Below are 27,822 nucleotides of genomic sequence, written 5' to 3'. Positions count from 1 at the left end.
TAGTCACACCATACAAGTTTTAATAGACTGGTGGAAAGACTAAGAGGGACATCTGTGCCTAATGGTGCAAAGGGAGGACAAGGACAGGAGGGAAGACTAAATTGTGCATGGTGCACAGATTTCACCCTCTTCATATCTAGTGTCCAAAGACAAATCATATATCTGTGGCCAGTTAGAGTTATTTTTCCCATTCACATCATGCATTCCTCGCCCCCCCCTTTTTTTGAGATCCTGGGCTTACTACATTTTTTTAATGTTTCACGTTAAGTTTTGAAAGACTACTAACATTCTTGAAAAAAAGGAAAAAAAGGAAATGAATAAAATTATTTTTAACAAATGTAGAAAATGGAGGTAAGAAAGTAAGTGAACTGGTAGAGAGAAAGAAAATAGAGAACGGTCTAGATTTCTGAGCAGATTCCTTCGAGCATCTGTTATGTGACAGACACTGTCATCTGAAAGGTTGAATGATTAGGTAACTATATAAAGACACAGTAGTCTCTTAAAAATACAAGTTAGCCTAAAATAAAATTTCTCATCTTTCAGAATGCTCATGCCTCATACTGAATTGTTTTAGGAGCCCAGTGGCAAACACTGATCTTTGACAATTTAATAAGACGCTTCAACTTTTTAGCTGTTTTCTAATTACAAACATATACAGTAGTGCTGGGGTTGGTTAAAGGAACAGAAAGGTAAAAAGCCCTAGTTTTTTCCCTCTTATATGAAGACCTTCCAATGTTGTATTGGAATGTAGCTGTATTTGTCAAGAGCCTGCAGGTTTCAATGGTGAAGCCGCCATCTTGATTATCATGGTGCCACCGTGCAGCTTCTGTTCATGAAAGTTTCAAGAATTTCTGTTTGCTCTTTTAGAGAAAATAGTAGAAGGATGATATTCATGTTTTTCTTATTTTATTTCAAGTATGGTCATTGGAATAAGGCAGGATAGAGGCAGGAAGGCTTGTTGCCAGTTCTTAAAATATCTGTTATTGATTAAATCACTTCACCATTCCTACTGACTTCTTCCAGTAGATGAATCTCTCTCCTTAAACTCCCTGTAGATCTTCCCCAAAAACCTTACTACCAATCCAGGTTCTACCCTCATGAGCTAAACTCCTGAAAGGTGAAAGATGATTAAATTGTTCTCTTAGAGTAACTGGACCCAATAGCAGTAAGCCAGAATAAAGGTTTCAGCTTGTGATTTTCTAAGCTAGAATCTGGGTCAACTTTCTCTTGCAAACAACACATGGCACTAAGAAGTGGGGGACTAATTATGGATCATTCCAACTTGTGACTATCTGAGAATGGGGAAAAAAAAAAACTGCCCAGCTCATTGTGGCTTCGCAGTTTTGACTCTTGGTTAAAAAGGCTGAGGACAGGCAGCTCCATGTAGACAGGAACTAGAACTTATTCTAGTTCGCAATACACAAGACTGACCATTATTTGTATGAGAACACACCCAAAATACTACTATCTTAAAAGAGAAAGGAGGCCCTCCCTGGTGGCGCAGCGGGTTAAAGCACTGCACTGAGAAGCTAAAGCCACCTCCGCATGAGTTCGATTCCCGCCTGCCCCGGAGGTGACCACATGGAGTGGCAGACCTCTCCTGACTCGCCCGCTGCCCCCCTCAGCAGTGTACTTCGTTGATCTGCCTGTTCTGCTCCCACTCTGTCTCTGGTGAAGCCTCTCACCGCCCCTGAGCCTCTGGCCTGTACCCCAGTTCTGTACAAAATAAAAAAAAAAAAGAGAGAGAGAGAAAAAGGAAAGGAAGGAGAAGGGAAACATCACAAACCAAATAAAAAGCAGTGAAAGTGACCTAAGCAGTGAAAGTCAGAACAGTGACTTATTCTCAGAGAAAGCGTAAGTTAGTGTTTTTATGCCTTACTTGTATTAGTTATCCATCCTCAAAACAGCACAGTCAGGTCTGCATCCCCTCCTCTTATTCCTACTTTATGGGTAAGGAAATGGAACATAGATTAAGTAACTTGCCCAAGCTAGCTAGTGTGTTGAGGAGTTGAGAGTCAAACTCAGAAGCCCTTGATTCCATTGAATATATCACATTTCTGAGGTTACCTTCCCAGTATAAGGTCTAGTTTAGCTGGTACAGAGGTTACCCAGGTGCAGATATGGCCGCTGCCCTCAGCATTGATTGGAGAAAAGAAAAAGAAAAGTACAAAGGAGACAAACAAAAGTAGGTGTTGAGAGAGGTACTAACACAGGTTTAAGAGGGTTCTGTGAGGAGGACCTCAATTTGTGCAGGGGGGTGCTCTGATTTGGTCTGAGGCAGTGGCCTCAGATGTGGTTTTTTTTGATGAGTGGAATATTGATGAATGGGACTTGCAGAAAAACAATAGTGGGGAAAGCTTGAGCAAGTTGGTCAGGCCCACATAGGTATTTCTGTTTAATGTAGTTAGAGCACTTAAAACAAAGCAATTTTTCAACAATTACTTGCTGCTGCTATTATTGTTATTATCCTGTTGACAGAAGTGGAACTATGAGACCTGTGATTCTTTTCTCAGTACTAATGTGAAAGTAGCTAAATCTGGACAGGAAGATTCATCTTGTGGCCATCTTGGTTTGCTGGACTAAAGAACTATTGTTAAAGAACCTGACAGAATTTAGGGAGCTGTGGAAAATCTTGAATGTGGAAGTGACATGAACATTTAATTGTGCTTGAGAAAAAGTAATATGTTGTGTGCTGGGCACTGAGGTAGTGGTATTTCTCGCTCCTTCCTGTCTTGTGTTAAAAAGACTTTACAATCAAGCTGATCTTTATCTGCTAACCTAATGTGAGGGATTTCAGCTGCCTCCTTGACCACCTCAGGAGTGCTGACCACCTCTTAAACCCCACCCCTCCAGGCGGCCTTCCAGTCTGGCTTGTCTCTCTTACTGGCAAGTCTCAATAACTCAGACCCTTCTTGGTTGGTTATCCTTCAAAGAAGTGGCATCTCTCACTTCCCACTCTGCTTTTTTTCCTTTTCATTCAGTTTCTCCCCATCACCTGTTTCTCCCTCAGCATGGTGTGCCCCATCTGAAAGCAGAAGGTGAGAGATGACAGGGTAAGTCTTACTGTGGCTGCCATAGCAACATCCCCTGGTTTGCTGCTCACTTTTGAAGAGTCATCCTCCTGTGAAAAGTTATTTTGCATATAATTGTTTGGCTCATCCACAGGCTCTGGGCTTTCTTTAAGCGTCTTCCTTCAGCAATAATGAGACATAGGTCTTCCGACTCCATAAGTGTTTCAAGAATTCCTGTCCCCCAGGTGCTGCAGGCATCATTGTGTCTGTGCGTGCATGCTTTTTATGCTTAAGAAAAACTGTCAAAAATGGTGAATCAGTGACAACTGGTACAGGCCCTGATTTGAGTTTTCAATTTACAATGGTTTAAACTTAAAAAAAAAAAGCTTATTTTAAAATCCAGTTCTAATGAAATTAACCTATCAAATTTCTGAATTACCACTTAGTTATGACGATAGTGCTTGACTTTTCCTCTTCATCCCAGAAAGACCCTGTCACGTCTTTTCCATCCTGTACCATGCCCCCAGTGACTAGCCCTTCTACTTGATATCACCACTCCATGCCCTCTAGTTTCCAGTTGAGTTTAGCTATTGGAACATGCTGGGAGATTATAGTAAGACAGCAAAGTGGGAGTATTTATACCTATGGCATCTCTTAGAGGTATTGTAATGAGTTGGCTAGATCCTTCAACAAAAGTTCTGTCAGGAGACCCTCTCCTCACAGTTCTCTGTTCATGGGGTTCTGGAAACCTCTCCCACTTCTTGTTGCTTTAGGCCTATGGGTAGTGCTACAGGGGAACAGGGAGAAAAAAGTCCCTTCTGGGTTCTTCTTGTTCTGGTCAAGCAAACAAATTAACACCAGAAAGATTAGTAGGAGAAAAAGAACAAACCTAATTGCATACGTATGGAGGATTTCCATGGCTGCTAATTCTAGAGTAAATGAGACAGACTGAGGCCTCACATTCTGGAGCTAATAAATAGGGTAAGGATGGGGGTGTCAGGGAGAAAGGAGGGGTTCTCAGGTCATGAGGAGAGGCTGACTCATTAGACAAAATAGATGCCCTAGATGTTTGCCCTGCCTTAAGATAGGTTTTTTGATTTAAAAAAAAGAAAAAGTTATTTCTGGAGATGTCTGTAAATCTTGGTAATCTTCATTCTTTAAGTTAATGGCAACAAATTTCTCTCAAAACCCACAAGATCGCCAGTGACGTTAGTTCCCCATGCCTAGATGACAGCGGCCTGCTCTGGACATTTTAGGGAGAATTACCCTTCAGTAGTAGCCCAGGGTTTTGCATGGTATTTTATGGTTTCCCTAAACTCTGTCGACAACTTTGTAAGCAGTTCCTTTATTAGACACTTTTCAAATGATCTGATTTGGGCATACCATCTGTTTCCTGCTGGGACCTTGATTGCTATACTGACCATGAAGAGCTTTTCTTTTAGGTGAGTGTACCAATACTGTTTGTTTTGCTTGATAAATCTGTGGTCCCTAGTAGGTAATTTGTTTGTAGAGATGGAATTGTTCTGTCTTTAAGAGCACCCTCCTCACTTTCATGCCTTTGTAAATGATGGCATTTCCTTTATCTGACTCTGTTCTCTTGCAGCAAGCTTATTTGAAATATATTTTTTGTTGGTGCCAGCAGGTTTGTTGGAACAGAAATACAAGCATCCTATCTACATGTCCCTTCTGAGTATGAGTGAATTTGAGGAACTTAACTTTTTATTTTGTCCATCAGGAGAATAGAAAGAATTTGTATATCCTCCTGGGAGGAGCAGGAACATTAAAACCCCACAAATATAAAGGTATTCAATTGGGAGAACATGTAGTTCATTGCTGTTATATAGTCTAATGCAAAAGAAGAGATGAAAACAACTTGATTTTTTTTCAACTTCATAAAATTTCATAAGAAGCAGCTTCCTTGGTGAGTTGAATTAATTGAATTATTGTCCTGTGGGAGCTGAAGGTGAAATAGTGGTTCCAAAAAATGTCCTGAAGAGCGCCATGAATAAGGAATGTAGATAATTTCCTTTGAAAACCCTAAGTTAAAAAAAAAAAAAAAAGAAAATCATGAGTTGAAAACTGCATGATCCCTATTCTTTCAAGACTGATCCCAAATGGTGTCAAGAATAGTGTGAGGTTCACACAGCTCGGCAGGTGTGAAAATTCTGCAGCTGAATTAAATAGGTTCTATTATGTTTCAAAAAGCGCTCTAATGGGTTTCTATGGAGCATAGCCTAAGAATATCTTGTCTCTCCTTTGTGTCTCAGAATGGCTAGGATGGTTTGTTGTTACTAATGTTATACTTCAATCTCCCTGTAAGATGGACAAAAATGAGCTAACGACCTGATTTATCTCTAAAAGGATCTACATATCAAAATGCAAAAAAGGGCATCAAAAGGACCTTACTCAAGACCAAAATGAAAGCAGAGGATATGATTTAATTGAAAACGATTATTGCTATTCATATAACATTTTTCTTCTAAGCTCATTTTGCTCTAGATTTCATTTAAACATTTAATTTTAGAGATGAAAAGCTAAAGGGATATGAAGCACTATAAAACCTTAGTTTCAGGTTTCTATTCTTCAAAAATTTGAGATGGATAGAAAATTGAGTTCCACCAAGATAGCAGAAGGGTAAATACTCTTTTTAACTTTAACTTCTTCTCATGTATACAACAAAATAATATACAGAGAAAAACAAAAGTTCTGAAAGATGACGGGAGATCGTTGTTTTTGTAAGGAAACAAATGGCCTGGTAAAGAGTAGGAAAAATTGCAGTATAATTATGCTTGGGAATTTTACTTACAAGAGCAGAACACCAAAGAGATAGAGGCATGCTGTAATACAGAGGCCTTTTTTTTTTTTTTTTTTTTTTAATTGGGGACTGAAAGATTCATGTCCATATCAGGAACTTTGGAACCTAGTAACTGCTTTGGTGAAGGAGGTGGAGGCAAACACAATCAGGTATGAAAAACAGACAAGTCTTTCTTCTGAAAATGCTAGGGTATCAGGGAGTAAATAGATGCCAGCAAGGTCAGATGCTATGTGGACAGAAATCAACAAAGGAATCATGACCCTACAATGGAGAAAGGAAAATCTCTTCAACAATAATAATAGAAAACTGGATAACTACATGTCAAAGAGTGAACTGCATCACTTTCTAACTACTTATATGAAAATAACTGCAAAATGAATTAAACATGTAGTTCCAAGACTTAAACTATAAAATATATAGAAGAAAACATATGAAATCAATGATAGAAACATCTTTGGGACACAACCCCAGTGACAAGGAAAGTAAAAATAAACAACTGGGAATACATCAAATTTAAAGCTTTTCATCGTGAAAGAAAATATCAGCAGATGCAAAAGACAGCTGAATGGAAGAAGATATTTACATATCACACATCTGATTAGGGGTTACAATCCAACATAGGTCATGAACTCATTCAATCTAACAACAAGGAAACCCAAACCTTTCAATTAAAAAAAAAAATTGACCGAAGATCTGAATAGACAATTTTCTAAAGAAGATGTATATGGCCAATAAGTAGACTCAAAACAATGTTAATGATCACTTCTTACTGGGAAGTGCAAATCAAAACTACAATGACATAGGTGACACCTGCAATAATGACTCATAACAAAAAACATTTTAGGGAGGATTTGGAGAAAGAGGGACTCTGACACACTGCTGGTGGAAATGTAAATTGTTGCAGCCATTTTGGAGAGTAATATGGAATAATTTCTTTTAGAAAAAAATCTGAAAATGGGCCCCCCCTGGTGGCACAGTGGGTTAAAGCACAGAACTAAGAAGCTAAAGCCACTTCAGCATTAGTTCCATCCCTGCCTGCCCCGGAGGTGACCACATGGCACGGCAGACCTCTCCTGTTTTGCCTGCTGCTCCCCTCAGCAGTGTACTTTGTGGATCTTTTTGTTCTGCCTCCCACTCTGACTCTCTCCACCCATGCACATCTGGCCTGTACCCCAGTTCTGTATGCATAAATAAATAAATAAATAAATCTTCTGGGGGAAAAAAAAAAAAAACCACGGTTCATTTTATTAAACTGATTTTTTTCTCCTTTTTTGACTCCTGTTCTCAGAGTGCCAAACTCAAAAATTCAATTTCCTTCTCTCAGAATTTGAAAGCAACTGTTATTTCAATCAACACTTCTTTCTTACACTTACTTGTGCCATGTCTTCCCCTGCCCCTGTTTCTTAGATGACATAACTTTAGGCTCCTGGATGCGAATGGATTGTCTCCCTAGAAAGACTTCTAATTTTTCTTCTGTGGCTACTGCTCATAATTAGCCAATTCTCTCTCAATGTTGACAGCACTGAATAAAACCACAGTGAGAAACTATATTGTAAAGTCCAGGCCTATTTTATAACAAATGGAAAAGCATGGTCATTGTTTTCTTCTTCCCCTGTATCTACCACTCTGCCTAATCCCCAAACTTTTGCCCACTTGTTTCTGCAAGGCCAGCAGAGCCTGACCAGTAAAGGAGATGCTAATGGGCATCTCATGTCCAGCAGTTCTTTTCTAGTGCACACCTGTGGCCCCCACAGGAAACAACTGTCTGGGAGCAATGAATGCTCGCATCATGTCAAACCTTCCAGGTTCCCTGCTGAGCACTCACAGAGTCTCTTCCCTACCAATGAACATGCAATCCATGGAGAGGCATGAACAGCCACACACCTGCACACTGAAAGTCCCCTCCCCCTCCTCTGAGCATCTCAGAGAGCTATGTGCCCTGCACTCATTCTTTAAAGCACTTGGCTGTGTTGGGATGAGGAGGGAGGTTTGAAGGAGGTGCCGTCTCCATACTCGACAGTCACATCATCTAATAAAGTTCTTTTCTCTGCCTAAAACTGTTGTAGTTTGGCAGGCTGTACACTTGGGCCCATATAGGTCTGGTTATAGGAAGATGAGATTATCACCACCTCACACCTTTCAAGATAGCATTTGGCTTCCCTCTAGGGCACTCCTAACACAAATGATGGTGATTGTATTTGTGAAGCTAGTATGAGCATGGATGTTTTCAGTTGTATTTTTTTTTTTTTGCCATGTTCTCATGGGCTTACTTGTGATCATCCCTTCCTTTTACATATAGTTTCAGACTTTATAGACCAGAATACTTAGGGAAGTACATGGCAGCTCTTTGTGACTAGGTATAACTTATTTCTAGAAAAGTGAATTATTTTTTGGGGGGGTTTATAGATTTTTACACCATTCTTTATTCTTGCATGATATATGTTTTTTCTTCTCAGGTGTAGTGTGCATCACCAGTTCACCTGTGCACCATCACTGAAGTCCCTTGTGCTCTTCTCACCCCTGTCCTGATCCTTCTCCCTTCTCCTCCCCTGCAGAATGTATTTGATTTATAGTTGCCTGTTGATTTTGATTTTTAATTTATTTAGATTCGTCATCTCATGCACATTGAGAGTGTTGTGACAGTGATAGCCAAGAGTATCAGATGTGTCTTTGTCATCTCTTCTTCCTGGGTGTAATTGTACCATAATAATGTTTGCTAGGAATAGAAATTAGGGAATTTGGAAAATGAACTCCTTGTGTAAAACCCCAGTAATGTTGATATTGGCCCAGTTTACTGTGAAGAGAGAATTTATTCACTTATTCATGCAGCAAACATTCAGTCACTAATTCTTTTGTGCTGAATAGACATCTTTGTTTCAGGTAGCTAGTCTTCATTATGTGAGCAATACTTTGTTCATTTGAGGCCTTTTAATTTTTTTTTAAAGATTTACTTATTTATGCATACAGAACTGAAGAACAGGCCAGAGATGCAGGGGTGGTGAGAGGATTCACCAGAGACAGAGTGGGGGAGCAGAACAGGCAGATTGACCAAGTACACTGTTGAGGGGAACAGTGGGCGGGTCAGGAGAAGTCTGCTGTGCCATGTGGGTCACCTATGGGGCCTGGATTGAACTGGCACCCAAGTGGCTGCGGCTAGCTTACAGTGCTGTGTTTTAACCTGCTAAGACACCAGGGAGGGTGCAAGGTCATTTAATATTTAATTATTAAGTATTGTCTGAAGATCTGGGTGAAAAATCATTTTCACATTGTAGCAAAGTAATGAAATAGTTGAAAAGCTTCCTCCTTCCAGGCTTCCCCCTCCATTAAAATGAGGCAATTTCAATCATTTATATTATCATTACCACGAACTTTGTAACATTAAATGAACTGTCATTTTGTTATTGGTGTGTTATTTGTGAAAAAGCATAATTGTTTCTTGTTTTGATTACTCTCTTTTTCCTTACAATTATCGATCCTTCCTAATAGTGGCCTATCCAACAGGACTCATAACAAATATTCAGCAGATAATCTCTTTTGATCTTGCTTAATGGTATGGGCTTTAACCTTCATGACCATTCACAGGAATTTTGAAACCTGTTTAAACACTTAAGAGTAGTAGATGGCAACCTTCTGCCCCTGTAGTGCCATTTTACTCTGCTATTGATTTGCGTTAGGTGAGCTGATACAGAGTAATAGCTTTCATTCATATATTCTTTTGGATGCTGCCAAAGACATCCATGTGCTTCATTTGACGTTCATAGACATGTAAGGTAGACAAAACTTTGGAGTTTGTCTATTTTGCTGGCATGAAACCACAGCCTATAAGCATACAACTTCCAGAAGGACTAGACCTCAAGAATACCCCTGGGGCTTTTTCCAGTATTTCATAAACATGTCTCTTCTCTGCATCTAAAGAAGATTTGAGGTTCTCCTAAGGGAGGCTTTATATTTTAAAAATGGATAGTGGTTTTCCTTTTCCAGAGGCAGGTGATGATAAAATTTATGGTATTCATATGTCAAACAATAGAAGAATGGCTAAATAAATTATGAGAAATGCATACACTAGGATATTATTTGGCTATTAAAATTAATGTTTTCAAAGAAGATATAATGATATAGGGAACTGCTTTTGATCATATCAATGTCTCAAGAGAGAACTAGGATACTAAACAGCAGGATCAAGTGAAATAAAAAAAACTATATATGTGAGGAAAGCTTTAGAAGTAAGTAGACCAAAATGTTAGCAGTTTTCACTTGACAGTAACCAGAATTATAATTTACTTTCCTTTGTTTATACCCTTCTGAATTTGCCTTTTTCTTTCTTCAGTGTACGTGTATAATTTACAAAAATAGATGTTATTTTATTTACTTATTTTTTTTGCTAGAGGAATCCTCTGAGTGATTCTTATTATTTTTTGTTTATAAAATTGCATTCCTCATTGGTCGTGCAATGGGTTGAAGTATAGCATTGCAAGTTAGCCGCTGCCCTTTCAGCAAAGTTCGATAACCTGCCAGGGAGGTGAGCCACATGGCACAGCAGACCTCTCCTGACCAGCCCGCTGCTCCCCTCAGCAGTGAACTTTGTTAGTCTACCTGTTCTGCTCCCCACTCTCTTTGGTGAGTGCTCTCACCACCCCTACACCTCTGGCCTGTTCCCCAATTCTGTATGCATAAATCTTTAAAAAAAAATACAATAGTATCTTATAAACCAAACCACAGTGTGTTGTGTTCTCTTTCCACTTTGTTCTCATCTTTTCCTCTCCCCCTACTTCCTCTAGATGCCTTAGTTCTATGGTCAGGTTTCAAGTTCAAGTCAAACCTTATATTTGAATGAGCTGGTTATTTTTATTTGATATATATAGTTTCACACACACACACACATATGCATGTATGTATATAATTATGGCTCATTGCTGGTCCGTTAATACCTAAATTGATTCCCTTTACATCAATCATTCATTCTTTTAGTCAGATAGCATTATTAGGACTTTCTATAGATATCACCAGGCTAAAGATACATTGATGCAGACACCTTAGTTTTTATTCTTTTTTTTTTTTTAAGGATTTATTCATTTATGCATACAAGATCTGGGGTGTAGGCCAAAGGCAGGGGGGGGGGATTTAGGAGGGAGGACTAAGGGGAGTGAGAGGACTCACCAGAGACAGAGTGGGGAGCAGAACAGGCAGATTGACTGAAAGACACTGTTGAGGGGAGCAGATGGTGAGACAGGAGAGGTCTGCTGTGCCATGTGAGTCCATTCCCTGGGCAGGGATCAAACTTTTGCTGTAGTAGCTTCAGATAGCTTCCTAGTGCTGAGACTTAACCCCTATGCCACCAGGAAGACCCTTTAGTTTTTGCCATAGTACCAGGCTATGCATGCATCTGTTGCCTCAAATTTATTTTGAAATGGTTAAGAGTTTATTAAAAAGATAAAATAATTATTTTGGGTTGTAGGGCTTTTACATTTCTTTATTAGAAGATTCTTTTCATCTTCATAGTTTCCCTTTCTGTTTATTTGGGATTATTACAAGTTAGTGGAAATACCAAAGCATAATAGTTAGGTTTTGAGATATTTACAATAATATGTCTTTATGGTATTTGGTTCCACATCCTTTTGTGAAGATGATAATACTTGATTCTTCTGTTCTTATTTCACTTCCCTCCTTTTCCCACTCTAGGCAGATAGATGTTTTCATCCTTATTTTATAAATTTGATTGATTGATTGATCAATTTTCCTAAATTATAAGGTGAGTCAGTAATGAAACTAGAATTAAAAATCAGAGTCCCTTGTTCGAAGCTCTGACTTAGAAAATATTTCTCCACATAAATAAGAAAAGTTATTTGTGAAATATGTATTCACCTTTTAAATCTTTACTGAAAGAATGAGCTTAAAATCTCATGAAGATAATCATATTGTTATAGCTCAGAAGTTAAAGCTATTGAAGTAGTTTAAAATTAGTCCTGAGTGAATCTTAATATTTGGTCTAGTTGTTGTTTGTTAAGCAATGCATTTTAATTTCTTTATGGAAAAGTAGAAGGTGAAACATTATCTGAACACACTTAAGAATGTTTTGGGATTAGCTTGATTTAAAAAATTCTAAAAAAAACAAAATCAGAATGGATTGTTAATGTATGTATTATATTTTATGAGCTGATTATGGCTTTATTATCAAAAGGCTTTTCTATAATCCATTGATAAGAACAATACTATTTAAGTACTCTAATAATTATTTTTATTTTAAAATAATTAGCACCCCAGTAATAATAAGTGATTATTATACATATTATACTAGAATATCTCAAGGAACAATATAGAGGAAAAATAAATGTGTTTTAACGTTTCATTAAAATTTTTTCTTCTGTCAAAAACGGTATATATCTTAATTGTAAAATAAAACAATGCTTAAATGTGTTACATTTTATTTGAAATAAGCATCTTGTTGATTTAAGTATGAAAATACTACACTGATTAGAATTTAAAACACTGTAGAATATAGGGGCAGCTTATTACATTTTATATAGACTAACATTTTCATTTTCTACAATACAGTGATCTAATTACAGTTATTACCTCAAATTCTTTAATTTTTTACTCCTGTATGAATCAGACACAACATTTTATATGTAATGCATTGTTTTATATTTCATCAAACACTGCATTCAGATCCCACTTGAGCTTTGTTTCTAGAGAAAAAAAACAACAACATATCTTCATCACCATGACATCTTTAGGGTTCATAGTTCAAGAGCAATATATGCAGAAACCCTTATTTATCTGGGACCTAGAATTTGTATCATTTTAACTTCCTGAAGGTGAAATGACCTTTAGCGGTGCCCATTTTCTGTCCTTCATTCTGAAGTTCTGCACTATTGGGGCTTGGGAAATGGAATCATTGAGGATGACCCTGTAGCTATGTTGCAGTCATCAGTCAGTCTTGCCTGTATTCCCATGACCAAGTTATTGCACCCTCTGGGCCTCTAGTTATTGAGCTTTGAACAGAATGATCATGAGCAAAGATATCAAAGGAAAATGTATATTCTGTTCCTGAAGTAGTAGGGAGACAGATACATTCTACTAAATTATATATACCACTATCTAAATGTGAAAAAACTCACCACTGGCTGCAGTTGGGTAGAATTCTAAATGTAAGGGGTGAGGAAATAATAGAATGACTGAACATGGCAACATGAGACTAATACTGGCAGGCTTCATGATGGGGCTGCTATGCTTCAGCTCAGACAAGACAGTACTGAATTTTCAAGATTGAGGGTTCATAAGTTACTAATTATCCCGGGCAGAAAATGATGTGTATCTATGTGTGTATGTATGTGTGTGTTCCCTCACAGTGGCTATCAATAACTGTAAAATTACCATAGTCAGGATTCAGTTGGTGAAGTAGATTATATGTCCATAAATATATACTTGTACCAATTTTGATCTGCATCATTTCTCTGGCATAGAGAAGTGAACCCTGGCACTAAATTCCTTTGATATGAATCTTAGCCTTACCAATTTGTCAGTGACCTTGAAGTGCGGTTTAGTTACTTTGTTCCTCAGTTTCCCCTTGTATAAAATAGGAATAATATTGCTATCAACCTCATAGACTATTGTGGAGATTAGATATGTCAGTTAATGCATGCAAATCATTTAGAACAGTTCCTAAACTCAATAAATGACAGGCATCAGTAGTGGTGGTGGCAGTAGTGTATAAGTCATCATGTAGCTTATCCCCACATTTTTTTGTGTGTGTATCTATGTATGCATTTGATTCTTCTAAGGAAGCAAAGGTTCAGAGATCTTCTCTAACATTTTTAGGTCCAAAGTCTAGCAAACACTGCGTAGTTGGGCTAGAGTTTATAACTTCTAATTCCTGTCCTGGTCAAGTGGATTTTGAGGGCCATAGCTCTGACTGAATTCTTGCCTGAAAGCAGATTTGTGAGAAACTGTGACTCAGAGATCAAGAGGATAATACGAGACCACAGGGATTTCCTTGCTCTACTCATACTCTCCTGCTCTGCCCTGCCACTCCAGAAAGACCACCTTAAAATCAAGTTTTAAGGACGCGAGGTCTACATATAAACCATTTTTGTACTTTCAGGAATGAGAGGAGAATCTTACTTCATTGGAATGAGGAACTTGGGGCAGCAGGGCCACATCCCAGAAGATGGAGGACTTTTCTTGCTCTGCTGCATAGACCGAGACTGGGCTGTCACTAGGTGTTTCGCGGAGGAAGCCTTTCAAGCAATCACTGACTTCACTGACCTCCCTAACTCCCTGTTTGCATGCAACGTTCACCAGTCAGTGTTCGAAGGAGAAGAGAGTAAGGTAATAAGCTTTTACTGCTCCTTAAACATGGGGAAAGGAAGCATTATTTCAAAAGAGCCCCAGTGCTCATTTGTGGTTGATGTTTTGTTTTGAAGTTCTGGAGAATGTCCACTTGGCTCCATTCTTGACATGCATAGCAGGAGGAGAAAAGCCTGTTGCTGTTATTATCACCTAACTTTGGAGGTTCTCATGACATGGCTGTAGATTAGACAGTGTTGAACCAAATCTGAAATTCAAAGATCTGTTCAACAAAACTAGTGAGCATTAGGAATAATGATTGCAGGAGCTACCCCTTCCACTAGGAAGCAGATATCATAAAAATGTTTTAATTTCCCCCATTCTGTCACATTCGCCTTTATCAAAAAGTACAAGCTTTCTTTTACCCTTAATGCTCCTACAGTTTAGTTTGATGACCCAAGCCCTAAACAGTTATCAGAAAGGTAAGTTGGGTGGCCATTGCTTTGCTCACTAATACCATGGTGGGTGGAAATGTTATGTATGTCTTGTAATACTTTGAATGAAGTGCTTATCTTATTTATTTGACATGACTGGGGAATAAGGTCTTCTATATACGAGCCAGAATACAAAATGTCTCACTTTAAAAGACAAATTAGATTTAATGTGAGTGTTCTTGGAAACGAGTAAATATTCAGCTTAGAGATCTTTCTAAAATTCACTTCAGATTTCTCTAACCTTTTGAGTTGGATGTCTGAATGGAACAACCTTTTGTGAAATGTGAATTCCTAATCCACTTTTACACTGTGTTGTAAAATAGAGACAATGCTTTTAGGAGAAGAACTTTTGTTTCTAAAGTATGTGGTAATTTTATGTGAAGTACATAAGTTGTATTTATGGCTCCCATTTCACAAACTTGGGCTGCTTTTGCCAGTTACTGAAGTCCATACTCTTGTCTGAAATGCTTACTAGAAATCTTTTTTTCTGGATTTTATTGGTTTGGGAAACAATCTGATAATTTACAATGGATGCAGTTTAAGGATTATTTCAATTCATGTAAAGATAGTTTCATAATAATACTGTTTTTGAGTTGAACAGTTAGAATAATAGCCTAAAAGTAGCTTGAAATCCAAGGATTTGTACATGACTAGAACCTCTACCAGTGACCACCAGACTATTTGAAGCAAAAAATGGCACAGAGCTGTTTGAAAGAATCTGAATTTTGTTCTTGTTCTTGGACTATACCCAGGTAATAATATAGATTCAAATGTACTCAGAACAAGAAATTTCTCCTGAAACTTACGTGACATGAGTTATAAAACAAAAGTTCCATTTTTTTAATTTTACCATCTATTTATCTGAACATCAAAAATTAGAAGAATTTTTCTTAGAGTTCTAATAGGTGTTTTGATTCTTTTCTGATTCAGTGTTTCCTAGTAGACTGAAACAGTAAAAAAGAAAAGAGCTAATCTCATTCTCAAACACTGTGCAAGAATCACTGAGCCAAAACTGGGCAGTACAATAAAGGTCAGAAGCTAAGGGAGAGTTAGTTCATGACAATCTGCCCACATCTTTTTGATATTCTGAATGTGACTCATGAAGATTCTCTTTTAATTTATATACAGAATTGGTACTTTGCATCTTGACAAATAGTATTTAGTTGTAAAAGCAACCTTGATAAAATATTGAGGTGAAGTCAGCAAGTAAGTTCAAGTTCACCTCAAATGTTAAGGTGAAATCAGCAAGTAAATTCAATTTGAACCTGGTTCAAATTTTTTAGATCACATTTTTATAGCCAAGGAGGCAAATTTTATAACTCGTCATGGTCTACATAATTAAACTTATTAATTAATTTAGAAAGTCTCCCACCTTGGTGGGATTTAATAGCTTCCATTTGAGGAGACTCTCGAGAATATCAAATACTGTGCTGTAGATTGAGCTTTTACTTAATTTTATGTTTGACATAGCAATGAAAGGTGACCAGATACCAAAGGAATTAATAGATGCCAGGAAGCATATACTCTTTCACACTCAAGAAAAAGGATTTGGCTGCTTATTTTCACCACCATAGAGTTAGTTCTCTTCCACTTTTCCCAGTATTTCAGTAAAACTACTTGTGTTACATACCACTCTCTCAGAATTTTCTTCCCACAAAGTTTAAAGTCCATGAATCTGAGCCATAAAGTTTGATGATCATCATCTTTCCCAAAAGGTGGACATTTTACACACTGTGCTAAATTGGTGTGGAGATATTTTTAGTTAGCGGGAAAGGCAACAAGAAACATTTGCACACTCCTTGTATTTGCCAATGGGCAATGTACCCATGGTGCTTGTTTAAAGTATTTGGGTTTGGAAAGATGCATTCAGCAGCCTGGGATTATATCAAGGAAATAAGACATCTGAAATGATACTTAATATTCATTTCAAGTTCATATGTATATACATAGGTGGTTACATATGTAATTTGTTTTGGTGCAACTACTTTGGAACCATAGTTCCTGATGTTGGTAGATTTAATTAGCTTATTCATTTGTGGTTTGTGTGTGTGTGTGTGCGGCGTGTTTTTGTTTTTTTTTTTCTTTGCAGTTATTGTAAGGTATTCCTTTGTTGGGAAGAAATTAAAACTCTTACTTTCTCACATCATGGATGAGTCTTGCAGCAATCTCTTCTCTTTTCCCCTAGCATTTTGAGACACTTTTCCTAAACTCTTTTCCTTTTTGAAATAATTCAGAAGGTACTGAATTGGACTGCTCTAAAAAGTAACACCACATGATATGATTTTCTGGCTTTGTTTCTGTTTATCAAAGTGATAAATATTCTGATATGCTCATTTCTGCTATCCTATTTAAATTCTCTATTCTGACACCTAAGAACTTTTTTAAAATAGCGTGGTGAAGGCTGTGCTGCTCATTCCACTGTTCTGTTAGGGAGAAATCTGTGAGATTGTATTTTGATTTGATGCTTTTGCAAGGAGTGAGCATATACTTCAGTGTGGCTTGTTGTGGTCCAGATGGTTGAGATTTGTTTATATAACACAAAGGAGAACCGGAGCTGGAGGAAATTGGCATCTGAAACCAATAAATGCAGATTGCTGTTTGCATGCTACAGCTTGAAGCATAAATATTTTTGTATGAAACATATTTAGAACTGGAATCTTCACAGCTTCCAACACCTAAAAGTTACGAGGGTTCATTTTCCTTTGGTGTGCTTTCCGGAGCTTGTCATTCTGAATCCAGCTGTGCTACATCAGTCATCGTGAGACTGGTGAGGCTGGAGTTGCATCCTCGGGCCTCCCCATGTGCTGAAGACAGGTAAGGGTCTGCTTAATGGACTTTGAGAACAGTGAAACAACCACTAGGAAACTTTTAGGCAAGCTCAATTCAATAAAGAAAAACTAGAATGGTGACTTTACCTCTCTTGACCCACCCATTGCTCCCTTTAGCAGTGTATTTCAATAGATCTGCCTGTTCTGCTCCCTACTATGTCTCTGGTGAAATCTCTCACCCCTCACATCTCTGGCCTGAACCCCAGTTCTTGTATGTGTAAATAAATAAATCTTTTAAAAAATGTGAGTTCAGGGGCCCTCCCTGGTGGCGCAGAGGTTTAAAGCACTGCACTAAGAAGCTAAAGCCACTTCCACATGAGTTCGATTCCTGCCTGCCCCGGAGGAGACCACATGGCATGGCAGACCTCTCCTGACCTGCCTGCTGCTCCCCTCAGCAGTGTACTTTGTCGATCTGTCTGTTCTGTTCCCCACGCTGTCTCTGTTGAAGCCTCTCGCCACCCCTGAGCCTCTGGCCTGTACCCCAGTTCTGTATGTACAAGTAAATAAAATCTTTTTTAAAAAAATGTGAATTCATTCAGTTCTATAAAAAAATAGTAGTAATCATAGCAGCAGCAGCAAACAAATATAGCATGTGTACATATAGCACATAAAGCTTTTCCAAATGCTTTATGAACATTGATTTCCATGACAACCCTAGAAGAACAATGTTTTTCTGCTTGTCTGCCTCCTGGGCACATGACAGGATTTGTATTCCCTGGACCCTTCTGGCTAATTCTTCCCAATGTATAAGCAGAAATTATCTATGTCACTTCTAGAAAATGCATTAATTATTAATGTTTAACCCTAAAGCATGGCCTTTATCACCCTGCTGAGTCACATGTGGCATTGAGTCAGGTAGAGTCTATTCAGGCATTTTAGGTAATGGAGGACATAATGACACAGAAACCTGGCCAGCCTATGATGAAACTGTAACGTGGCAAAAGAAAATAAGCCTTTTGCTGTGTAGAGCCATTGGGATTTGGGGGCTTGTTAACAGAATGTAACCTAACTCGTTTAGCTTGCTATGATTACCCCACCTTTCAGGTGAGCACATTGAGGCACAGAGGTCTTATCCATGGTCTCATGGTTAGAAGTGGCTGAGCAAGGATTCAAACTAGGCTGCAAGTTACAGAGGCCACACTCTTAGACATTATACAGTACTATCTTCCAATATGCAAGTATTTCTTGAAAACAGGTATGATACTTGGCTCTGAGGATGTGATGGTCACCAAGATAGGCATAAACTTTTCAATTTAAAGCCTACTAGAGAAAATAATTCAAAATAGGAAGGAAACAAACATAATAAATACAGTGATGCTAAGTAAAAAGGCATTAACATGTTCTCACTATATTCAAACTACCTTCCACAAACATGCATGAGGCTTAATTTATTATTTTGTTTAATAAGAGGCTATTTCAGCAATCCATTAAAGAATATATTCTACAGAAACTGGCATGAGGTCAGAGATCTAGCTCTAATGGTCTCAATGTATTGCAAGTGGTAAGAGTGATTCTGGCATTCGGAGCAGCATATTTTTCACTCGACAGATCACTCTAAATAGAAGTCCTTAGCTCTGCTGAGGAAATGTAGATCTAGAACACAGGCAGCATTATGAGAGCACCCTCCAGGATTTCCAAAGTTAAATCTAATTTTGATTTTCACTTTATTTTCCAGGTAAGATTTGACTCCACTCTTTACTTTGCTCTTTACAACTGCAGATACATAGCCCTTATCTTCAGAGCTGAAAAGCTCTGAAATCCAGGACTTTCTTTATAACCCATTTTAAGATAAAACCTCCCTTGACCAAAATTATTCAAAATCTAATGTGAACTGATATGTAAGTATGAATGTACATCCATTTCTTTGCAGAAATATTCCTACTCTAATACTGGAGACCTGAACCCTTAGTATTAGGGGCATGGTACAATATGAGGCATATGTACTGTATTACTTTTCCCAGTCCCAACTTCCCAAATCCTAAATTTATCACAGCCAAAGGGTTTCAGATGGTGGACCTGTAAAACATATAAAAATGCACCTGTATCTGATGTCCACAAGGAATGGATACCTTACAATAGCTTTGAATGGCATCAAAGATGACTAAATGGCGGAAGCCAGGAACAGCCTTGTTTATGGACACTACTTCCCTGGCCTTCTCTGTGCCACGCTCTGGTACTTCTGAGTCTCTTCCTCTGAGTGTCTTAAGTTTAAAGCCTCTGGCCTTGACCCCCATCTATCACCTAGGTGCTAGTTGGTCCTAGTGTGGGTCTAGAGAAGGCATTCCTGTGAAATCAGGGTGACAGTTACTGTTCTAAGCACAGGGTTTTCTTCACTCACGGGGGCTTCCATTGTAAAACATTTGGCTTTTCTTTTCTTTTTTAAATAAGCCTCTTCAAATATTCTCAGTTTCTAATATATTTTTAAAGATTTATTTATTTATTCATGCAGAACTGGGGTACAGGTCAGAGGTGCAGGGGGATGAGAGGATTCACCAGAGACAGAGTAGGGAGCAGAATAAGCAGATTGACAAAGTACACTGCTGAGGGGAGCAGGGGGCAAGACAGGAGAGGTCTGCCGCACCATGTGGATCACCGCCTCCAGGGCAGGGGATCCGAACTCTCACTTAAGCAGCTGCGCCTAGCTTGGAGTGCTGCGCTTTAACCTGCTGTGCCACCAGAGTGGGCCCCATTTGGCTTTTTTTAATTTGTATTTTTTCCTCTCCAACTTCTGAGTCCTAGAAGGCAGACAAAATTTGTGCTGTTCTTTGGATTTTGGAATTTTGCACGGGGCTTGACAAGCAGTAGTACTCAGTCAATATTGAATTGAACATTGACTTAAGCGGTGACTCACTTAAGACGCAGAGGAATGAATTTGCCAGAATTGACTGATGAATTAGCGATAAAGGAAGAGTATAGCAACGTTTCTTGACGTTTAAGTTGAGTTCATTACTTACTGGACCTACAATCTCTAAATTCTACCACAGAACAGAGGTTCTAACAATAAAGTTGGTTACCCTTTAGCATGAACTTTTAAAGAAAAGAATGTATAGCAGGAAGTACTTAAGTGATCTAATAGCAAGGCTCAAGCTAAACATAAATGCATTGCATCCAAATCACCCTTGTAGTTAAGTTATGATACTCATAGGAATAGACCTGTATTATATGTCAATTTACTTTTACATAGTGTTTAAAATTGTTGCAGGTGGCTGACCCACTTAGTGAGTAAAGATTTAAAAGTGTCTTAAGTGCAACTGTTTTCATGACTTTCCCTGCAGAAGAAAGGAAGATAACAAAGAAAGATAATGAAAAGGTAGCAGTCAAATAACACCTTAGATGACCTTAGAAAACTTAAAAGGGCTATAATTTAAGACTGGTAGAAAATCCATGCTAGGGCAACGTGGTCAAAGATGAACAAGCACATATCAATGTATTATAGTTTGAGTGTCACAGAATACAGGGTGAAAAAATAAACAGGAAGGGGCCCTCCCTGGTGGCATAACGAGTTAAGGCACAGCGCTGCAAGGGTAGCCAAAGCCACTTCAGCACCAGTTCCATTCCCAGCCAGGGAGCTGACCCACATAGCATGGTAGACTTCTTCTGACCCGCCCACTGCTCCCCTCAGCAGTGTACTTCATCAGTCTCTTGTTCTGCTCTCCACTCCACTGTGGTGACTGCACCCCCACACCTCTGGCCTGTGCCCCAGTTCTGTATGCATAAATAAATAAATCTTAAAAAAACAGGAAGTGAACTCTGGCAACCTGGGTGGGGAGAAATGGGAAGTAATTGGTTTTAAGTATTGAAGCTGGTGACAGTTAAATCAGACACCAAACAATCAAAATGTACTTAGAGTTTCAGTGTTTCTGTTATGTTGTTGATCTTTCATAGGTAGCAGTGACATTTACAGATTAGAAGAATGTTAAAATTGTAAACAGACAGCACCTATCATTGCACTCAGTCAGTGAGTCTGTTTTCTGTCTGGCTGATGTCTGGAAACTGTAATTAGTCATGGCTAATCACTTGGGGCCCCCCACTAGCTGAGAGTCCCAGCGTGGGGCAGATTTGAAAGCTGCTGCAGGACATTCCCTGGAACCTTAACCTTTCTTGAGTGTCTAAAATATTCCAAAGGCATATTTAGTGTCTTGCCTCTCCACAGCTCTGAGTGACCCCCTGGGGCTCAAGAGCCTGACAAGTCACTCTAAATGTCCCACTTAACTACCTGGAAATAATTGAGGCTTTGGAAAAAATTAAGCCTGATACATACAGAATTTAAATATTTGGTTTCTGTACCAAAGAGCAGGTGAGTGTGTGTTTTTGATAGTACTGCAATTAGGGGTAGAGCTAGGGTGGGGGGGGTGGTTTGGGGGAGGTTACCATAGTCTAATTAGTCCAGGATGATATTAAAGAGGAACATAGAAAGTTTTTCCTTTTTGGAAGTCACTTAATTTGTTTTTTTTTTCTGTGTAGAAGATCTGGGGTGTAGGCCAGAAGTGAGGGTGAGAGACAGAGTAAGGAGCAGAACAGGTGGATCTGCTGAAATACACTACCGAGGGGAGTAGCAGGTAAGACAGGAAAGTTCTGCTGTGCCATATAGGGTTTAGCTCCCTGGTTGGGGATCAAACTCAGGCCATAGTGGTAATAGTGGTAATAGTGGTAATAGTGCTGAGACTTAACACCTAGGCCACCAGGAAGTCTCCCATTTGGTTTTTTTTAAAGCACCTGCTAACCTGTACTAACCTATATAAAGAAGACACACACATAGGTAGAAGCTGCCTGGTAGCACACTGCCTGGGGTAAGACAGGCAAATGTGTACTGTGGTCCCCTTTCCTCTGAGGTGACAGTGTGGATGAAGCCCTGAGCAGTTGGGGTGGCTTCACAGGTGGAGGGCAGGTTGGGTTTCATCTTCCACTCTCTTCCTGGGCCAGGAGCCCTGGAGATGCATGAAAGTCATCATCACAACAATGGCAATGAGGTTATTTTCACTTTTTTTTTTTTTTAAGATTTATTTATTCATACAGAACTGGGGTACAGGCCAGAGATGCGGAAGGTGAGAGGATTCACCAGAGACAGAGTGGGGAGCAGAACAGGCAGATGATCAAAGTACACTGCTGAGGGGAGCAGCGGGCGGGTCAGGAGAGGTCTGCCTCGCCATGTGGTCACCTCCGGGGCAGGCGGGAATCGAACTTATGCGGAAGTGGCTTTAGCTTCTTAGTGCAGTGCTTTAACCCGCTGTGCCACCAGGGAGGGCCCGATTTTTCACTTTTTCAAATCAAAATAATCTTATATAACTCCAAGGATGACTTGAGTTCTGTTGCACAAGAATATTCTTGTGGAGAGACAGTTTTAGAGATGTAGCCGGAGGAAGGTGGGGAAAGAGTAAGTTTTATTATTACAATTTTTATTGTGCTCATTTGGTGAAGATAGCATGGGTTTCACCCCATCTTTCTTGATCTCCTGAATTCTGACCTCAGTTTAGTGGTCCTGAAAGTCTGGAGCAATTCAAAGATAACCAGAGAAAATTTGACAGTTTGGACATGAACTTTAATTTTTAAAATTTTTAATTTAGGTAATATTGGGTGCCTCAGTTCGGTACTCAACTTTCACAGGTTAATTTTTAAGCTTGTCTTTATCTGACTCTTAGTTTAGTTACTTCATATTCTACATCCTTGTGACAGCATCTGGTATTTATCTTTCTTATTTATATTTATAAATACAAATTTAAGATATATTTCTTATCTGTGTTGCTAGTTAATTCACTTAGCATTACCCTTTCCTACTCCACTCCTATTTCTGCAGATGATTGTTGAGTAATACTGCAATGTATAAATGCACTGCATCTTCTTGATCCACTTACCTGTTTTGAGGCACTTGGTTTGTTCCCATTAACTAGCTACAGTGAAAAGTACTGCAATAAACATGGGAGTCCAAGTTCCCTTTCCAGTTAGTGTTTTGAAGTTTGGAGACATTTTGAATGTGAAATTTCAAGCAAAGCCAAAGTATCCTTCACAGCAGATCTGACATTTAACACAATAAATGAGATCATTCTCATATAGATGACCCGAATGTCAACTCCAATAATAGCATGTGATATATACTCTGTGAGTGTGTGGAATATATTTTATTGTTCCCTCATTTATAGTTTTTTGTACAGTACATTTAACCATATTCCCCTACCATTTAATCAGAATGGACAGTTTTTTTTTTAATTTTGATCAATTTCTAGTTATTTTTTTTTTTTAGTATATTGAATTAATGTAGCATAACCGTCATTTTCAGCACAAACACCATAATCTCTATCAGTTTTCTGAAGGGGAAACTCATTGATCAGATATATGCCATAGTTAAAATTTGTCATCAAACAAGTTGAAACATCATATCTGTACTTCCTTTAAAACAAACTTCCCCCTAAAGTTGCTATTATTATGTACTCCATATTACTGATAAATATATATATGTATGTATATACATATACATACATATCTGCATATTACATATATACAGAGAGAAAAAAAAGAAAGGATACTGCCTTATATGATAGTCTAGTCTTACATTCCAGTTAGACAATTCTAAATTGTTTGGAGGGCAGTCAAGCAAGTCTGTTGTTCACTGGATCCAGCATTGTCCACACAAGACATAACGTGAGCACGTACGGTGGATGAAAGAGCATTGTAAAGCATCTGGATTCAGAAGCACATGGGTCCAAATCCTGCCTCATTTGCATACTAGTTATGTTATCTTTGCAACTTCACATCTCTGAGCCTTTGTCCCCTCCTTTCTACAGTGGGGTTAGCCAGGCCTGTTTGTTAGCTTTGCTATGCGATTCAAGGAGGCGAAAAGGGTAGAGGAGGTATCAGGGCATTCCATCTTTTTTGTAGCATTAATTCTCTTCCCCGTTCACCTTTGTTGCCTTCCCCACTGCTTCCTACTTCCCTCGTTGACCTCTCAAGCTGGTGGCTGACGATGTTCAAGGAAGGACGATCTTTTCTAAAATAGTTGCTTCTGTAAAAACATACAGACCGGGGTGGCATGTGCACTGTGGACATTAGAAGAAAGCTTTAACTTAGCCAGTCCTTTGTAGAGTTTTTTTCAGTTTCGAGAGGGTTTGATTTCAGTCTTTGCCACATGAAAATGGCCTCTGCCCTTCTTGTAGGATGCTTCTTGTTCACTGCTCCCCATATAAGGCTCATGCAATACATTTCCCATAGGCCATAGTACCAAGAAGTTTTTGTTTCTCTGAAGGAAACTAGTGTTTTCTCACTAGGAGAATTACTTTCATGTTTTGCTTTTTCCTTAGCTTCCAGTAGGCAAAGGATTCAAAATTAAAACTTAGTTATTAGGCACTCTAGTCTTACTGGTCTTGATAATCTGTCACTATTTTGTTAACCTAGTTATATCTACATATAAGAAAAGTTTCTGAATTATATGGTGCAACTTTTTATAAGAACTTGAACAATCACTTTTGAACATATAAAGAGAATGGGTAGGAGTCACTAATAATCTATTTTTCATATGCCTTAAGTTTTACTATGAATAAAAATGATCACCTAAATCAATAAGTTATACATGTTTAGGGTAACAATTACACATTTTTTTTTTTACTATAATTCATGTTGTTTGAAAGAATAGGTTATAAACACCCTGAGGAAAAATAGCAGATTGGCATATAACTGTACCTTGAATTTAACTCACATCTGATCATTATTGTAATATTAATTTATGAGAAAATGAGCACTTATAAACTATTTGAGGCCATTTTAAGTTTCCTTTATAATTAGTCAGTCAAATTGTGAACCCTAAAGGCTTCATTCCAAATTATTTCATGGAAAGGTTCTATATGTAGTTTCCATAACTGACATGCCAGATTTTTATTCTTTCCTGCAAAGAGATTATTTTTCTCATTGATTTTACTTTATCTCCAGGTGCAAAGCTTGGGATAGAATTTCACTAAAAATCTATCACTGTGTAGATGAAGTTCAAGACCTTGTAAGAAGCATATAAGAGCAAAGGAGTTTAGCTATTTTAAATAGCTTCTTTTGAAAATGTCATAGAAATGAACCTTCAGTGTCAGAAAGATGGCACTAATAACTAGCTTTCATTAAATCTGCTTCCTACAGAAAGTCCTACTCTAAATGTGGAGTCAGGAAGGGAAGGGAGGGCATCATGATTTATCAAGAGAAGGACAAAGTGAATCTACCTTTGGTTTTCCAGCTCTGCCTTTGTCCTGCTTCCTGTTGACAACTCTCAACTTTGGTGGAGTTTTCTTTCCCCTAAACAAATGTCACATATCCTAGCAAATATGGTCCCTTGGAAAGTGATGCATCATCTTTGCATCACTGATAACACATACTTTGCAGTGTTTTGAATGGTACAAAACCTTTGGTGATTTGAATTTGTGGAGACAAATTAGTTAGAGTCAAGTATGATGAGTCAGGTGGGTAACCAACACAAATAAAATAATTTTCATTTAAAAATAGTGTGCCCAAGTGTTCCCTGGTGGCACAGAGGTTAAAGCATAGCACTGTGTAGCTATCCGTAGCCACTGCAGCATGAGATGGATCCCTGGCCAGGATGCTGATCCACAAGATGCAGTAAACTTCTCCTGTCTCACCCACTGCTCCCTTTAGCAGTGTATTTCAGTAGATCTGCCTGTTCTGCTCCCCGACTCTGCCTCTGGTTGAATCCTCTCAATAATCCCCTCCACTGCACCTGTGCCCTATCCCAGTTATGTATGCATAAACAAATCTTAAAAAAAATCCAAAACACCCTAATGAGAAACAGCTACAAATAGCTTCAATGGAATTTGGGAACTTTGGAGAACTCATTTGGAATTTCAGAATGGACTTTGGAAATTCTGGAATTATGGGATGAAGGCATTCCAGCAACCAGGTTATCTCTTTGTCAAAGAAACCCACAGTTGTATTGGTATCATCTGGCATAATGACTAGATGCATACTTTTTAAATTCTACCTGTTTATAAGGCATTCGGCCCTGATGCTCAAGCCCACGTTTTTGGTTTTTTTGCTTACACCTAAGGCACAAATAGAGGGCCTCAATGGTGTGAGGAGTGTGCTATCCATGTATCTCCTACAGAGGTCTAAGCTCTTTTGGAATGTAAAGACCATGTGTTGACTAACAATTCTCTTTTCAGTGTACCATCCCCTTGGATATATTATTTGCCAAGTATAGTTAAAACATATTAAAATCGTAACAAACATACTCCACATACCCAGGGAAGTTCAGTGACTCATCAATATGCTAACAGTGGAAGATAGTACTGCCTTAATGGAGCAATCCATCCAGCCATCACTTGTTTAACAGTGACTGAAAACTGACCATAGCCCCGGTATTGTTCTTGGCATTGCTTGTACAAAGGTGGGTGAGATGCGAGGCCTCAAGTTGATCAATGGCTCGAGCAGTTGTAGTATGGGTCAGGTGAAATGAGAAATTCAGGTGAGGTGCATATGACAGGAGCACAGGGAATGGCCACGCCTAACAGGGAGAAGAAAGCCTCAGAGATATGCTTTCAGTCTTTGTTGGGACTTTGCCTTGCACCTAAGCAAGAGTCCCCAAATGGAACACTCCTTCACTATGAAATATGCTGACCCGGGGACTCGAGGACAAGAGTCTTAAGGCCTGCTGCTTTTATAACTAGCACTGCTGTTCTATCTCACAGAACCTTCCCCCCCCACCTCAATAATACAATAGTTTGTTTTTACATCATTTTGTGCCTTTTTCCCATCTCAGTTGTAATCCCTGTGGGCTTACCTTCACCAAATCGCCCGTGTGCCATCACCATAGTCCCATGCACTTCCCTCCCCCCACCGTTTTTGATCCCATTCCCCACTCCACCCCTGTAAAATGTCTCTAGTATATAGGTGTTCACTATTATTATTATTTTCCCCCTCACAGAACCTGATTTAACAGGACAACTGATGAGTGAGGGTGGTGGAGGGAAAAAACTGACTCTGACTTTGGCAGGGGCTTTCTCTTTTTCAAGTAAGCCAAGCCATGTTGACAGGCAGGCGTGGAGGGGACATTCTGTATGTGACCATGTGTCCTAATTGTCTCCTTCAGCATGTGAAATTGTTGCTTTCCTCAGAAGGTGAGCTGTGAGCTTACTTACTTTAAAAACAGCGACCTGTGAGGAGAAAGGGTTTCTTTGACAACATTACATCATTGAAGCCTCTAGGTGTTGAGTCATCATTATTTTTAGGCAGCTCCCTGCTTTTTTTGGTTGTTCTAAGAATAGCCCTGTGTCTGGACTCTACAGAAAGTCACCTCAATAAAGATCCTGTCACCGCGCCACAGTGGGAATGGAATGCTTTCTTCATTTCGAGACTCAGGGCACACATTTTTGATTTTTACCTCCAAACATTCTGCCTTTTTAGGT

At 38.8% G+C, this 27,822-nt stretch overlaps 1 protein-coding gene across 3 annotated transcripts in view; it reads left to right on the top strand.

The window, feature by feature from the left end:
• The window catches only part of RCAN2 (regulator of calcineurin 2), a 250,664-nt gene that overhangs the window by 27,212 nt on the left and 195,630 nt on the right, over positions 1–27,822 (top strand). For all 3 annotated transcript variants that reach the window (XM_012722041.1, XM_012722044.1, XM_004673542.2), the window contains exon 2: positions 13,928–14,154. In XM_012722041.1, coding sequence (XP_012577495.1) covers positions 13,930–14,154 — 225 coding nt within the window. In that variant the 5' untranslated portion in view covers positions 13,928–13,929. The remainder of the gene's footprint in view (positions 1–13,927; positions 14,155–27,822) is intronic.

The sequence above is a fragment of the Condylura cristata genome, unplaced genomic scaffold (assembly GCF_000260355.1).
Source record: "Condylura cristata isolate star-nosed mole 26May11 unplaced genomic scaffold, ConCri1.0 scaffold00001, whole genome shotgun sequence".
Classification (NCBI taxonomy): domain Eukaryota; kingdom Metazoa; phylum Chordata; class Mammalia; order Eulipotyphla; family Talpidae; genus Condylura; species Condylura cristata.
Note: the sequence above shows the minus strand (reverse complement) of the source record. Positions and strands in the feature narration are given on the sequence as shown.